The 15,862-nt window shown below is 54.0% G+C and overlaps 1 protein-coding gene across 2 annotated transcripts; it reads right to left on the bottom strand.

Annotated features, from left to right (window-relative positions):
* Window positions 1–93: 93 nt before the first annotated feature.
* On the bottom strand, window positions 94–14,095 carry ANGPTL4 (angiopoietin like 4). Of its 2 annotated transcripts, XM_008962347.4 has the most exons (7): window positions 9,884–14,085; window positions 8,437–8,547; window positions 8,181–8,298; window positions 5,160–5,273; window positions 3,314–3,409; window positions 2,943–3,224; window positions 94–762 (listed from the first exon to the last, which is right to left on the bottom strand). In XM_008962347.4, exons 1-7 carry the CDS (start codon window positions 10,199–10,201, stop codon window positions 581–583), a joined length of 1,221 nt encoding a protein of 406 aa, XP_008960595.2. In that variant the 5' UTR covers window positions 10,202–14,085; the 3' UTR covers window positions 94–580. The 2 variants fall into 2 exon arrangements, with proteins under 2 accessions (XP_008960595.2, XP_008960596.2); XM_008962348.4 differs by lacking the exon at window positions 5,160–5,273 and having other exon boundaries at window positions 9,884–14,095.
* Between the last annotated feature and the right edge of the window lie 1,767 nt (window positions 14,096–15,862).

Raw genomic sequence — 15,862 nt, 5'->3', positions numbered from 1 at the left:
TTAAAACGAACTGAGGGTAACTTACTAGATCTGTGAACTAAAGAAAGAGAAAAAAAAAGAAAGAAAGAAAACAAACAAGAACCAAGAACAAAGTGTTCTGAGGTTGCTTTTATTCCAAGAACTCTGTGAGCTCCGCCCAGATACCATTGGCGCCTGCTTGTGTCCCCAGGGGAACCTACACACAACAGCACCAGCACCATGAGGGCGCTCTCGACCCACACGAGCCCTGGTCCCCCTGTCAGTCAATGTGACTGAGTCCGCCATTGAGGCCAGTCTGGCCGGCCCCAAGTGGTCCCTCTGAGTCCCCAACTCCCTGGCCAGCAAGGAGTGAAGCTCCATGCCCCTCGGTCCACGCCTCCAGAGTCTGAGCATATCCTGCAGCCTCGATCTCAGGAGGCAACGCATGCAGCCCCCCTGTACTCAGAAAGGGGGCTTCTCCAGTCGTGGTCGTCTTCTCCGTCCACAAGTTTCCAGATGGCCCCTCCTTGGAGCCCCTGCCCAGGCAGGGAATGGCCACATCCTCGGGCAGAGCCAAGAGTCACCGTCTTTCGTGGGCCTGGGACCAGGCCCAGCCAGGACGCTAGGAGGCTGCCTCTGCTGCCATGGGCTGGATCAACATGGTGGTGGCCTGCAGCGGGTAGTAGCGGCCCCGCCAGGTCTTCCAGAAGATTCCCTTCTTAAGCTTCTGCCGCTGCTGTGGGATGGAGCGGAAGTACTGGCCGTTGAGGTTGGAATGGCTGCAGGTGCCAAACCACCAGCCTCCTGCCGGGGTCAGGGGAGAGGGAACATGGTCAGGTCTTTGAGCCACCAATGGGGCTGAAAGGAGACAGGGATAGGGTTGAGGATGAGGCAGGTTGGGGACCAGGCTGGGCTTTGGACTTGACTTTTTTTTTTTTGAGATTGAGTCTTACTCTGTCACCCAGGCTGGAGTGCAGTGGTGCGATCTCAGCTCACTGCAACCTCCGTCTCTCAGGTTTAAGTGATTCTCCTCCCTCAGCCTCCCGAGTAGCTGGGATTACAGGCGCCTGCCACCACACCTGGCTAATTTTTGGTCTTTTTTTTTGAGACTGAGTCTCACTCTATCTCCCAGGCTGGAGTGCAGTGGCACAATCTCGGCTCACTGCACCTCTGCCTCCCAGGTTCAAGGGATTCTCGTGCCTCAGCCTCCTGAGTAGCCGGGATTACAGGCACCCACCAGCACGCCTGGCTAGTTTTTGTATTTTTAGTAGCGAGGGGGTTTCACCATGTTGGCCAGGTTGGTCTCAAACTCCTTACCTCATGTGATCCACCCGCCTCAGCCTCCCAAAGTGCTGGGATTACAGGTATGACCCACTGCGCCTGGCCTAATTTTTGTATTTTTAGTAGAGACAGGGTTTCACCCTGTTGGCCAGGCTAGTTTTGAACTCCTGACCTCACGTGATCCACCCACCTCGGCCTCCCAAAGTGCTGGGATTACAGGTGTGAGCCCCCACACCCGGCCTTATTTTTAAGTTTAAAAAAAAATTTTTTTGAGACAGGGCCTGGCTCCATTGCCCAGGCTGGAATGCAGTGGTGTGGTGATGGCTCAATGCAGCGTCAACCTTATGGGCTCAAGTGATTCTTGTACCTGGGCCTCCCAAGTAGCTGGGACCACAGGTGTGAGCCACCATGCCTGCATTTTTTCTTTTTCTTTTGAGGCAGGGGTCTCACTCTGTCACCCAGGCTTGAGTGCAGTGGCGCAGTCTCAGCTCACTGCAGCCTTATCTCCTAGGCTCAAGAGATCCTCCCAACTCAGCCTCCCAAGTAGATGGGAACACAGGCAGGCACCACCATGCCCAGCTAGTTTTTTGTATTTTTAATTGAGACAGGATTTCGCCCTGTTGCTCAGATTGGTCTCCTGGGCTCAAGTGATCCACTCGCTTCAGCCTCCCAAAGTGCTGGGATTGCAAGTGTGAGCCACCGTGCCTAATTTTTTTTTTTTTTTTTGAGAATTGCTTGAACCCGGGAGGTGGAGGTTGCAGTGAGCCGAGATCGCACCACTGCACTCCAGCTTAGGCAACAGAGTGAGACCCTGTTTCAAAAAAAAAAAAAAAGAATCCTGTGGAGCACCATTATAAAGATGTTTGTAGCCGGGTATTGTGGCTCACGCCTGTAATCCCAACACTTTGGGAGGCCGAGGTGGGCAGATCACTTGAGGTCAGGAGTTCAAGACCACCCTGGCCAACATGGTGAAACCCCGTCTCTACTAAAAATACAAAACAATTATCTGTGTGTGGTGGCAGGAACCTGTAATCCCAGCTACTCAGGAGGCTGAGGCAGGAGAATCACTCGAACCCAGGAGGCGGAGGCTGCAGTGAGCCAAGATCACGTCACTTGCACTCCAGCCTGGGAGACACAGCGGGACTCTGTCTCAAAAAATAAATAAGTAGGCCGGGCGCGGTGGCTCACGCCTGTAATCCCAGCACTTTGGGAGGCTGAGGCAGGCAGATCACGAGGTCAGGAGATCGAGACCATCCTGGCTAACACGGTGAAACCCCATCTCTACTAAAAATACAAAAAAATTAGCCAGGCGTGGTGGCGGGCACCTATAGTCCCAGCTACTCGGGAGGCTGAGGCAGGAGAATGGTGTGAACTCAGGAGGCGGAGCTTGCAGTGAGCCAAGATCGTGCCACAAAGCACTCCAGCCTGGGTGACAAAGTGAGACTCCGTCTCAAAAAATAAATACATAAATAAATAAATAAACAAACACATAAGTAAATAAAAGTAAAGACAGTCAAGACCCTTTTCAGGATGGGAAAACTGAGGCCAGATAGGCTAAGTTAGTGGCCCAATCACACACACGGCATGTAAGGAAGAGGTGGGGGCAGGAAACAGATGCAATGTGGGGTTGAAGGCAGGACAGAGCAGCAGAAAGATAAGGAGGGAAGCTGCTGGCTGGGTGTGGCATGGCAGGGCCTGCTCACCAGAGAGGCTCTTGGCGCAGTTCTTGTCCCTGCGGAGGTCGTGATCCTGGTCCCAAGTGGAGAAGGGTACGGAGAGGCCGCTGGGTGGGATGGTGGTGGCGCCCAGCTGGCCGGCCACGGGTGCAGTGAGCTGCAGGCTGTAGGCCGTGTCCTCGCCACCCAGGTGCACGGAGAACTGCAGCGACTCGGCGTTGCCATCCCAGTCCCGCAGCTGCACGGCCAGGCGGCTGTTGCGGTCCCCCGTGATGCTATGCACCTTCTCCAGACCCAGCCAGAACTCGCCTGGAGTGGGAGAGGCCACTCCGTGAGGCAGGGCCACTTCTGAGGGTCCCTCTTCCTCCCCTGCCTCTGTCCCCACTAGAAACACCTACCGTGGGGATCCCCGAACCCCGCCTTGTAGGCTTCCCAGGGCCGGTTGAAGTCCACTGAGCCATCGTGGCGCCTCTGAATTACTGTCCAGCCTCCATCTGCCCAGAAAGGTACAAGGTCACCAGGAAGTCCCTCTTCACAGACGACCCCACTCCCTCATCTGGCTGCCAAGCACCAAACCCCCTCCAAACCCAGGAAGACAGCAGCTCCCTCACTCATCCCTGGAGGACTCGAGGAGGGTGGGTCAGAGGGAGGAATATTATGGGCTGGCCTTGGGAAGATCTTTGTCCCAAGAACCCAGCAGGGACTGAGTGTGGGAGGGAGTAGGCAGTGGAAATCTGCAAAGCCTCTCTGGGCCAGCTGAACTGGGTCTTCCTCTGCAGTTCTCAACCACAAAACCCCGTGTTGTAACCTCTTGTAATGGAAAGGACTTCTCAGTGGAAAAAAAAGCTTTCTTTTTTTTTTTTTTTAGAGATGGAGTCTCACTCTGTTGCCCAGGCTGGATTGCAGTGCCGCAGTCTCAGCTCACTGCAACCTCTGCCTTTGGGGCTTAAGCGATTCTTGTGCTTCAGCCCCACAAGCAGCTGGAATCACAGGCACCTGCCACCATGCCCGGCTAATGTTTATGTTGGTAGAGATAGGGTTTCACCATGTTGGCCAGGCTGGTCTTGAACTTCTGACCTCAAGTGATTTGCCCGCCTCGGCCTCCCAAAGTGCTGGCATTTCAGGTGTAAGCCACCGTGCTCAGCCTTTGTTTTTTTTTAGAAACGAGGTTTTGTTGTGTTGCCCAGGTTGGAGTGCGGTGGCTATTCACAGGTGTGATCACGGCTCACGGCAGCCTTTAACTCCTGGGCTGAAGTGACCCTCCTGCCTTGGCCTCCCGAGTAGCTGGGACTACAGGCGTGTGCCACCATGCCCAGCAAGGGCTGAATTTTATTTTATTTTATTTTATTTTCTCTCTTTTTTATTTTTTTGATGGGGGGACGGAGTCTCGCTCTGTCGCCCAGGCTGGAGTGCGGTGGCGTCATCTCAGCTCACTGCAATCTCCGCCTCCCAGGTTCAAGAGATTCTCCTGCCTCAGCCACCTGAGTAGCTGGGATTACAGGTGCACACCACCATGCCCGGCTAATTTTTGTATTTTTAGTAGAGACGGGGTTTCACCATGTTGGTCAGGCTGGTCTCGAACTCCTGACCTCGTGATCTGCCTGCCTCAACCTCCCAAAGTGCTGGGATTACAGGTGTGAGCCACTGCACTTGGCCTTTTTTTTTACTTTTACAAAATTTTTTGTAAAGATGAGCTCTCACTATGTTGTCCAGGCTGGTCTCGAACTTCTGGACTCAAGTGATCCTCACGATAGGCCTCCCAAAGTGTCGGGATTACAGGTGTGAGCCACTACACCCAGACAAGGGCTGCATTTTAAAGAAAAGAGGCCAGGAGCAGTGGCTAATGCCTATAATCCCAGCATTTTGGGAGGCCAAAGTCGGCAAATCATTTGAGGTCAGGAGTTTGAGACCAGCCAGACCAACATGGTGAAACCCAGTCTCTACTAAAAATACAAAAATTAGCTGGGTGTGGTTGCTCGCACCTGTAGTCTCAGCTACTGGGGAGGCTGACGCTAGAGAATTGCTTGAACCCGGGAGGCGGAGGTTTCAGTGAGCTGAGATCGTGGCATTGCACTCCAGCTCCAAGAGCAAAACTCCATCTCAAAAAAAAAAAAAAAAAAAGACCAGCTTGGGCAACATAGCAAGACCCTGCCTTTAATTTTTTTGTTTTGTTTTGTTTTCAATTTAAAGAAAGACAACAGGGCCTATGGGGAGAGGGGCCCCTGGTGGACTAACACACCCTACCTGAGGTCATCTTGCAGTTCACCAAAAATGGCGGAGACCCCTGAGGCTGGATTTCAAATAGTCCACTCTGCCTCTCCCCAACCTGGAACAGCTCCTGGCAATCCCTGGGCAGCCCTGAAGGGAGATAAAGTGGAGAGGTGAAACAGGAGGGCAGCCCCTGGTGGGGGGGGTCTCAGGAGCCAGGCATATCTGGGGGCTTAACAGTGGATGACCAGGGAAGTAAAAGGCAAATCTTATCTCATGACCACCTCTCTGCCATCTGCCTAACCTCTTCCATGGCTCCCTATGTCCTTCCTCAGCATGGTCCACAAGGCACCTGGAGGACCAGCCCCCGTGCCCATCCTCCTCCTGCCATGCTGTACCCACACCCTCTCTGGCACACAGGCTTTCTTCCCACCCTTGTACCACACACCGTCCTGCCACAGGGATTTTGCACATGCTGTTCCCCCTCCCTGGGACTGTCTTTTTTTGTTTTGTTTTTGATACGGAGTCTCGCTCTGTCGCCAGGCTGGAGTGCAGTGGCGCAATCTTGGCTCACTGCAACCTCTGCCTCCCAGGTTCAAGCAATTCTGCCGCAGCCTCCGGAGCAGCTGGGACTACAGGCATGTGCCACCACGCCCAACTAGTTTTTGCATTATTAGTAGAGACGGGGGTTTCACCATGTTGGCCAGACTGGTCTCAATCTCCTGACCTCGTGATCCGCCAGCCTTGGCCTCCCAAAGTGCTGGGATTACAGGTGTGAACCACTGCGCCTGGCGGGACTCTCTTTCCTCACTTCTCTCTCTGGGTCCCAGCTTCTGGAAGGACACCTTGCCTTGCCTCACCCCCAGACCAGGCCAGACCACCCCAAATGGGAATTGAGCAAGGACTTCCCACTCCTGGACACTGGGGCCATCTAGTGGTCTCTCCTCTGACTCAATGGAGGCTCCATGAGCTGGGGACAAGGAGCAGCTCTGCCCACAGCCTGGCACCAGCATCCACGCAGGCCCCAGCACATAGCAGCTGCTCAATAAAGACTTGATGAATGGGCCGGGCGCAGTGGTTCATGCCTGTAATCCAGCACTTTGGGAGGCGGGCGGATCGGTCAGGAGTTTGAGACCAGCCTGTTCAACATGGCCAAACCCCATCTCTAGTAAAACATACAAAGATTAGCTGGGTGTGATGGTGGACGCCAGTAATCCCAGCTCCTTAGGAGGCAGAGGCAGGAGAATCGCTTGAACCCGGGAGGCAGAGGTTGCAGTGAGCTGAGATTGAGCCATTGCACTCCAACCTGGGTGACAGAGTGAGACTCTGTCTCAAAAAAAAAAAAAAAAAAAAAGACTTGATAAATGAATAAAAATTAGCTGGGCGTGGTGGCAGTAGGCGCCTATAATCCCATCTACTTGAGAGGCTGAGGCAGGAGAATCACTTGAACCCAGTGGGAGGCAGAGGTTGCAGTGAGCTGAGATTGCGCCACTGCACTCCAGCCTGGGCAACAGAGCGAGACTCCGTCTCAAAAAGCAAACAAAAAAGTCTTGATAAATGAATGAATGAATGAATGAGGCAGCAGGTCCAGAACAGGAAGAACTGTGCTGAGCAGGAACATCTCAGAGGCTCTGCCTGGGGTCCCAGCTCCTAGAGGGAGAGGAGGCAGGGTTGAGGAAAGAAAGAGGGAGGGAGGAGGGGAGCATGGTGTTGAGCACTTCTGGAGGCTCAGACGCTCCAGACTGGGAGGAACCGCCCCCAGCCCAGCCGGAAAAGTAGGGGAAAGGTCGAAATGAGTCTGCACGGTGGGGGTGGGGGCGGGCCCAGAGTGACCAGGAAGACGCCTTCCGGCCCCTCAGGCATCTCCCCTTTCCCCTACTTTCCTCCCATCCAGTAAGGATGGGCACGCGGCCAAACCACCAGTGTGGCTTCCATGAATGCCAGCTGTTCGCCTTCCCAGCTCTGAACTTTCTCCTACTTGGCGGGCCTGAGCCAAGAGTCTGGGAGTCCCGAACCCACAGAACCCCTGCCCCCTTCCACCGCATTTCCCAGCCAGGACTTGTGCCTTCCCCCGTCACCCTCCAGAAGCCCCTCATCCTGGGATGGTGGCTTTGGGAGGGTGGACAGGACCCTGACCACGCTGAGATGCCAGCCTGGCGGGGTTGGGGGCGGGCAGAATGGAGGTGGAAAGGAGCGGGAGCTTGGGGAGGAGAGAACCCTCAGGTCTACAGTGCTGGAAGCCTGCCACTGACCCTAGGGTGTGAGAGGGGGATCCAAACTTTCACCCAGTTGGCTGTGGACAGCCACAAATGCAGGGAAGGATGAGGACCACAGAGAAACCGTGTGGGGCCGTGAACTTAGAGAATCGCGAGTCTGCATCGGACACACGTGGACATGCTGTGGTTCGAGATGAACGGAGATTTGGGAATAAAGCACCTACAACTTGTGGTGGCAGCAAAAGCCCACTTTCTGCAGCGGGGAGGGGGCCGGCGGGGGCGGGGAGGGAGGAGGAGAACAAGAGAGGGAGGAGGAAGAGGGGTCAGGGACCTGGAGCATTGGATTTGTAAGATACAAGAGTGTTTCTGGTCTGGGAGCTGGGGGTTCCCAGCCCTAATTCCCACATACCCCAAGACATTGTGGAGGGCCCAAATCTACAAACACTCCTACCTGGCACCCCCTCCTCCATGACACCCTCCCCTAGAAGGTTCTAACCTTCAGGATGGCAACCCGAACCCCATTTCTACCTTCTCCAGCACCCCTGCAGCTCAAGTCCCTCAAGATCTCTCTTTCTCCACCTCTGTTCCAATCAGTGACCAGCAGGGCTTCAGGGACAGCCCACTGGCTTGCAGAGGAGAAGGGTTGGGTGGCCTGGCTGGGCCAGATCAGGGCTGAGGAAGGAGGTGCTCCCATCAGCTTTGACCCAGAGACTGGTGAGCCCTCAGGGACTCCAGGCCAGGACATCTTCTCCTTAAGGTGGACCTGACAAGGAGAGGACCAGCAATGGCAAGTGGTGGGGTAGGGGTGGCCACCGGAGAGCATCGAGGGGCAGACACTCACGGTGCAGGCGGCTGACATTGTGAGCTGGGTCAACTGGCTGGGCCATCTCGGGCAGCCTCTTTCTTCGGGCAGGCTTGGCCACCTCATGGTCTAGGTGCTTGTGGTCCAGGAGGCCAAACTAGGATGGGACGGGAAGAGGGTGTCAGGTCCTGCCTGGCCCCACGTCCCCAACCACAGGTCCAGTTCTCACCACCTCCCTCCCAACCTGGGGTCCCAGCTATCAGAGGGACCTTTTCTCCCTTGATCCTAGGGTTACCTGGCTTTGCAGATGCTGAATTCGCAGGTGCTGCTTCTCCAGGTGCCGCTGCTGCTGGGCCACCTTGTGGAAGAGTTGCTGGATCCTGCTGTTCTGAGCCTTGAGTTGTGTCTGGGGAGGGGTGAAAACCTTGGTGAGGACCCAGCTTGCCTTCCCCAACCTCTTAATTCATCCACTCATCCATCCTTCCAAATCTCCATCCGCTGAGGCCAGGCAAGGGAGTCTTTCTTTTTTCTTTTTTTTTCCCAATGACGGGGTCTTGTTCTCTCGCCCAGGCTGGAGTGCAGTGGTGCTGTCACAGCTCACTGCAGCCTCCAACTCCTGGGGTCAAGCGATCCTCCTGTTTTCAGCCTCCTGTGTAGCTGGGACTACAGTCATGCAGCTCTATGCCTGGCTTATTTTTTATTTTTTCAGACAGAGTCTCGCTCTGTCACCCAGGTTGGAGTGCAGTGGCGCAATCTTGGCTCACTGCAACCTCTGCCTCCCAGACTCAAGTGATTCTTGTGTCTCAGCCTCCCAAGTAGCTGCCACCACACCTGGCTAATTTTTGTATTTGTATTTTATTTTATTTATTATTATTATTATTTTGAGATGGAGTCGAGCTCTGTCGCCCAGGCTGGAGTGCAATGGCATGATCCCGGCTCACTGCAACCTCCGCCTCCCGGGTTCAAGAGGTTCTCCTGCCTCAGCCTCCCCAGTAGCTGGGATTACAGGCGCCCGCCACCACACCCAGCTAATTTTTGTATTTTTAGTAGAGACGGGGTTTCACTGTGTTGGTCAGGCTGGTCTTGAACTCCTGACCTCAGGTGATCCACCGGCCTCGCCCTCCCAAAGTGCTGGGACTACAAGCGTGAGCCACCGCACCTGGCCTTATTTTTATTTTATCGCTATTATTTTTTTGAGGAGTCTCACTCTGTTGCCCAGGCTGGAGAGCAGTGCTGCGATCTCGGCTCACTGCAACCTCTGCCTCCCGGGTTCAAGAGATTCTCCTGCCTCAGCCTCCCAAGTAGCTGGGATTACAGGCATGCACACCATGCCAGGCTAATTTTTTGTATTTTTAATAGAGACGAGGTTTCTCCATGTTGGCCAGGCTAGTCTCGACAGCAGGTGGAGGCTCCGTGAGCCACTGCGCCCGGTCATTTTTTAATTTTATATTTATTTTATTTTATTTTATTCATTTTGTGTGTGTGTGTGTGTGTGTGTGTGTGTGTGTGTGTGTGTGTGTAGAAGAGACGGGGGTCTCGCTATTTTGCTTTAGGTGGTCTTGAACTCCTGGCCTTGAGCGAACCTCCCTCCTCGGCTCCCTAAGGGGGAGCCCATCCCTTGACGCAGGGGAGCCCAGGGAGTCACAGTTGCGCACCCCACCCCCACCCCCCACTCCTGTCCATACCCTTCCAAGCCAGGAGAGCCACTAGGGGCGCGGAGAACTAGCCCTGGGGACACGTACCTGCAGGCTGTGAAGGACCTCAGGGTCCACCCGGCTCTCAGGGGCTAACGGGAGGTCGGTGGACCCCTCGGTTCCCTGACAGGCGGACCCGCACGCGCTCAGGCGCCGCTCCAGCGCGCTCAGCTGACTGCGGGTGCGCTCCGCGTGTTCGCGCAGCCCCTGGCCGAGCTGCAGGAGTCCGTGCGCCAGGACATTCATCTCGTCCCAGGACGCAAAGCGCGGCGACTTGGACTGCACGGGGCCGCCCTGAGCGCTCAGTAGCACGGCGGTGGCGGCGCAGAGCATCAGGGCTGCCCCGGCCGTCGGAGCACCGCTCATCCTCTTAGGTAGCCTGGGAGCGGGGATTCGGGGACTCTCGGAGACTTTGGGGTTCCAGGTGCGAGGACTGGAGATGCGGAGGACCGGGGGTAAGACCCGCTTGGTTGCAGAAGCCGCTGGAAAGAATCGGATTACAGTCGTGTGAGGATCCGCTCAGCTCGGCTTCTCCCCGCCGCGCCCGAGGACGGTTTTTATAAGTTGGGTGCGGAGTGGGCGGAGGAGTCTTGGAGGCGGGGTGCGGGGAGTGCTGGGGGCAGGGCCTGTGGCCGGGGGTGGGGTCCTGTCCTCTGGAGGCCTGGTAGTCTGCGGGCTGGGGGATGCCCTGGGGATGCCAAACTGTGGCTCTCCCGCCCCCGCTCCAGGCTCAGGCAGGCCTTCCTCTACGAACCGTGGGAGACGTGACTCTTCTTTCCCCCACGGTGCCCGCCTCTAGTGTGGAATTCCAAGCCCCCTATTCCGCCCCCGCCTTACCCAGTGGCGGAGAGGGCGCACGCCTGAGGTCAAGACTTCCAGACCAGCCCGGCCAACATCGTGAAACCCAGTCTCTACTAAAAATACAAAAAAAAATTAGCCGGGCTTGGTAGTGCGCGCCTGTAGTCCCAGCTACTCGGGAGGCTGAGGCAGGAGAATCGCTTGAACCCGGGAGGTGGAGGTTGCAGTGCGCCGAGATGGCGCCATTGCGCTCCAGCCTGGGCGACAGAGCCAGAGTACGTCTCAAAATGAAAGAAAAGAAAAGAAAAGAAAAGAAAAGAGAGAGAAAGAAGGAAGGAAGGACGGAAAAAGAAAAGAGAGGTAGGGAGGGAAGAAGGAGAGAGAGAGAAAGGAAAGAGAGAGAGAGAGGAAGGAAGGAAGGAGGGAAAGAAAGGAAGCAGGAAAGAAAGGAAGGAAAAGAAAAAGAGCTGAGTTCAGCGGAGCCCGGAACTCACCAAAAGTCCTTGCCTTGCGGAGGCTTCGTGTGACCTCCATCCCAAGACCAGGAGAGACTTTTCTGGGCTCGCATGTTCCTTCCCGTGAAAGGGTTCGTCATCGCAGCTGTGTTTATGAGATTCTTTGACTTCCATTTCTCTCCTGAGCCCGAAATTATGAGTGCCTTAGCGGCAGGACTTGGATCAGGGCCTCACCCCCATAGCCTACCCTCTACCGCCAGGGTCTTTAATGTCCTGAGCTTTGCCTATAATAAAGCAGGAACTTAGAGAACAGAAAGAGGAGACACAAGGAAGGGAGGAACCAGGGTGGTCGCCCATGACTGTGGTCGCAGCTACTTGGGAGCCTGAGGTGGGAGGCTCACTTGAGCCCAGGAGGTAGAGGCTGCAGTGAGCCAGAATGGTGCCACTGCACTCCAGCCTGGGCAACAGAGTGAGATCCTGTCTCTAAAAAAGAAATAAAATAAAAGTCTGTGGCCGGGCGCGGTGGCTCACGCCTGTAATCCCAGCACTTTGGGAGGCCGGGGGGCGGGGGGGGGGGGAGCGGATCACCTGAGGTCAGGGGTTCGAGACCAGCCTGGCCAACATGGTGAAACCTCATCTCTACTAAAAATAAAAAATTAGCCGGGTGTGGTGGCACGTGCCTACAGCTACTCGGGAGACAGTGTCAGGAGAATCGCTTGAACTCAGGAGACGGAGGTTGCAGTGAGCTGAGATTGCACCACAGCACTCCAGCCTCGGTGACAGAGTGAGACTGTGTGTCAAAAAAAAAAAAAAAGTTTCAGACATGGAAGACCTTCCTCTTTCTCTCCCTCATTCATTCATTCACTCACGCACTGAACGAAGGTGCTGCTGCCCTCTAAGCCCAGCCCCTTTATGTTTGAAGTTCCCAGGCAGGTGGAGATACCCCAACATTCTGAGCCTGGGGTAGGGATAGAGTTGGGACAAAGGAAGTACTGAGTGAGGCTAAAGGGCTGGACCACATTCATTCCACAGGGCTAAGTATTCATTCAAACTTGCACCGATCTCCTCTGCCTCTTCCCTACCCATTCCCCTATACCCTGTCAGGAAGGGGAGGCTGGCACAGAAAACCAGCCTGCCAGGAAGAACTCGGGGCAGGTTGGCTCAGAGCACTGGCAAGGAGAAGGGCATTGACTCAGCAGGGCTCCAAGCCAGCTCATTCTCTGGAATCTGAAACTGCACACCCAAGGGCTGACGTGCAGGCTGCCACTCATACGCTTGGCCCCGTCAGCTGGGCCAGATGCCAGGACAGCAAATCCCTCCCAGCAGCAGTGGACAGGAAAGGGAGGGAGGAAAACCCCAGTGAGGAGTAGGTTCAGATGGTCACCGTCTGGCCTGTCCACCCCCAAGCCCCCAGCTTCTCTCTGAGTAGGGGCACAGCTATCCCAGGCTATCCCAGAATGCAAGCTCCTCCTCTTCCCCACCTTCTTAAACTGAGAGAACTGATCAATTACTTCCCCAACCTGATGACCTTTTCATGATCTGATTTTCAGGGACTTCTTTGGAGCCATGTGTCCCACAGCACAAAACACATCACAGACCCGGGGTCTTAAGGGCCCCTGCTGTGAGCAATCTACAAAAGAGTCTATACTGTAGCCTCAAGTTGGCTCTAGATTTTATTCTAAAAACTGCTCTTTATTTTTTATTTATTTATTTATTTATTTATTTATTTATTTTTTGAGATGGAGTCTCGCTCTGTCGCCCACGCTGGAGTGCAGTGGCGCAATCTCGGCTCACTGCAAGCTCCACCTCCCGGGTTAGTGCCATTCTCCTGCCTCAGCCTCCCGAGTAGCTGGAACTACAGGCGCCTGCCACCATGCCCAGCTAATTTTTTGTATTTTTAATAGAGACAGGGTTTCACCGTGTTAGCCAGGATGGTCTCGATCTCCTGACCTCGGGATCCGCCCGCTTCGGCCTCCCAAAGTGCTGGGATTACAGGTGTGAGCCACTGTGCCTGGCCTAGCCTTTTTTTTTTTTTTTTTTTTTTTGAGACAGAGGCTCACTCTGTCACCCAGGCTGGAGTGCAGTGGTGCAATCTCGACTCACTGCAACCTCTGCCTTCCAGGATCAAGTGATTCTCATGCTTCAGCCTCCCGAGTAGCTGGGACTACAGGTGCCCACCACCACGCCCGCTAATTTTTTGTATTCTAGTAGAGGGGGTGGGGTTTCGCCATGTTGCCCAGGCTGGTCTCAAACTCCTAAGCTTAGGCTATCCACCACCTCAGCCTCCCAAAGTGCTAGGGTTACAGGCATGAGCCACCACACCCAGCCCTGTTTTATGTATTTTTTTTTTTTTTGAGATGGGTCTCACTCACTCAGGCTGGAGTGCAGTGTCACAGTCACAGCTCACTGCAACCTCAACCTCCCAGGCTCAAGTGATCCTCCCACCTCAGCCTCCCAAGCAGCTGGGACTATAGGCATGTGCCACCAGACCTGCCTAATTTCTGTAGATTTTGTAGAGACAGGATTTTTGCCGTGTTGCCCAGGCTGGTCTCGAACTCCTGAGCTCAAGGGATTCACTCGCCTCGGCCTCCCAAAGTGCTGGGATGACAGGTGTGAGTCACTGTGCCTGGCCAAAAACTGACCTTTAGAATGTGGCCTCTTACCCAGCACAGACAAAGTCATCCTGATCAATTGTTCCTGGAGCACCTACTATATGCCAGGCACTGTGCTGGGGCGATCACGGTGGGCAAGACCGGGTCTCCAATCCCAACGCGTGGGCTACTTTGGCCAACATAGTTAAAAATTGTTAAAATGACCAATTTTATATTATGTATATTTCTTTTTTTCTTTTTCTTTTTTTTCTTTTTCTTTTTTTTTTTTTTGAGACAGAGTCTTGCTCTGTCGCCAAGGCTGGAGTGCAGTGGTGCAATCTCTGCTCACTGCAACTTCCGCCTCCTGGGTTCAAATGATTCTCCTGCCTCAGCCTCCTGAGTAGCTGGGATTACAGGTACCCACCACCACGCCTGGCTAATTTTTGTATTTTAGTAGAGACGGGGTTTCGCCATGTCCAGGCTGGTCTCTAACTCCTGACCTCAGGTGATCCGCCCACCTCAGCCTCCCAAAGTGCTGGGATTACAGGTATGAGCCCCCGCGCCCAGCCTGTTATGTGTATTTCACTACAAATGTAAATGCCATTAAGCTAGGCAAGGTGGCTCATGCTTGTAATCCCAGTACTTTGGGAGGCCAAGGTGGGAGTACTGCTTGAGCCCAGGAGTTCAAGATTGGGTAACATGGCAAGACCCTGTCTGTACAAAAAATTTAAAAAATTAGCTGGGGCCAGGCTGGGCACGGTGGCTCACGCCTGTAATACCAGCACTTTGGGAGTCCAAGGTGGGCAGATCATGAGGTCAGAAGTTCGAGACCAGCCTGACCAACATGGTGAAACCCGGTCTCTACTAAAAATGTAAAAATTAGCCAGGCGTGGAGGCGCGCGCCTGTAATCCCAGTTACTCGGGAGGCTGGGGCAGGAGAATCGCTTGAACCCGGGAGGCAGAGGGTGCAGTAAGCAGAGATTGCGCCACTGCACTCCAACCTGGGCGACAGGGCGAGACTCTGTCTCAAAAAAAAAAAAAAAAAATTAGCTGGGGCCCGGCACGGTGGCTTACACCTGTAATCCTAGCACTTTGGGAGGCTGAGGTGGGTGGATCACTTGAGTCTGGGAGTTCGAGACCAGCCTGGCCAGCATGGTGAAACCCCATCTCTACTAAAAATACAAAAATTAGCAGGCATGGTGGTGTGTGGCTGTAATCTCAGCTATTTGTGAGGCTGAGGTAGGAGACTTGCTTGAACCCAGGAGGTGGAGGCTGCAGTGAGCGGAGATCGTACCACTGCACTCCAGCCTGGGTGACAGAGCAAGACTCTGTCTCAAAAAAAAAAAAATAGCTAGGTGCGGTGGCACGTTCCTGTAGTACGAGCTACTTGGGAGGCTGAGGTGGGAGGATCATTTCAACCTGGGAAGTCGAGGCTCAAAGCTACAGTGAGCCGAGATTGCACCCCTGCACTCTAGCCTAGGGGACAGATCAAGACCCTGTATCCAAAAAATAAATAAATAAACACACATAGAGACATAAAATATAAATATATATAATACACACAGAGACACATACATATGCAATACACATAAAGATATATATATACATATGTGGAGAGAGCCACACTTACATACAGAGAGATACATATATATAACATACACAAACAGGCTGGGCAGGGTGTCTCACACCTGTAATCCTGACACTTTGGGAGACTGAAGTGGCAGGATTGCTTGAAATCAGGGATTTCAGACCAGCCTGGGTAACAAAGTGAGACCCCGTCCCTCCAAAAAATAAAAGATTAGGGCTGGGCGCGGCGGCTCATGCCTGTAATCCCAGCACTTTGGGAGGCCGAGGCAGGCGGATCACCTGAGGTCAGGAGTTCAAGACCAGCCTGGCTGACATGGTGAAACCCCATTTCTACTGAAAATACAAAAAAAAAATCAGCCGGGCATGGTGGCATCTGTAATCCCAACTACTTGGGAGGCTGAGGCAGGAGACTCGCTTGAACCCGGGAGGCAGAGGTTGCAGTGAGCCAAGATTGTGCCATTGTATTCCAGCCTGGGTGACAAGAGCGAAACTCCATCTCAAAATAAATAAATAAATATAAAAATAAAAAAATAAATAAAATAAAAAATTAGCCAGGTGTGGTGGTGCCTACCCGTACTCCCACACCTACTCAAGGA

Source organism: Pan paniscus, chromosome 20, assembly GCF_029289425.2.
Source record: "Pan paniscus chromosome 20, NHGRI_mPanPan1-v2.0_pri, whole genome shotgun sequence".
In the NCBI taxonomy this organism is placed as follows: Eukaryota; Metazoa; Chordata; class Mammalia; order Primates; family Hominidae; genus Pan; species Pan paniscus.
Note: the sequence above shows the minus strand (reverse complement) of the source record. Positions and strands in the feature narration are given on the sequence as shown.

What these genes read in the sequence shown, in the direction of transcription:
- ANGPTL4 (XM_008962347.4), bottom strand. Translation starts at nt 10,201, where the DNA reads ATGAGCGGTGCTCCGACGGCCGGGGCAGCCCTGATGCTCTGCGCCGCC. An exon ending in GAACTGCAAGATGACCTCAG is followed by an intron (nt 3,410 to 5,159) that starts GTAGGGTGTGTT and finishes CTTTCTGGGCAG; the next exon opens with ATGGAGGCTGGACAGTAATT. An exon ending in CTGCGCCAAGAGCCTCTCTG is followed by an intron (nt 763 to 2,942) that starts GTGAGCAGGCCC and finishes TGACCCCGGCAG; the next exon opens with GAGGCTGGTGGTTTGGCACC.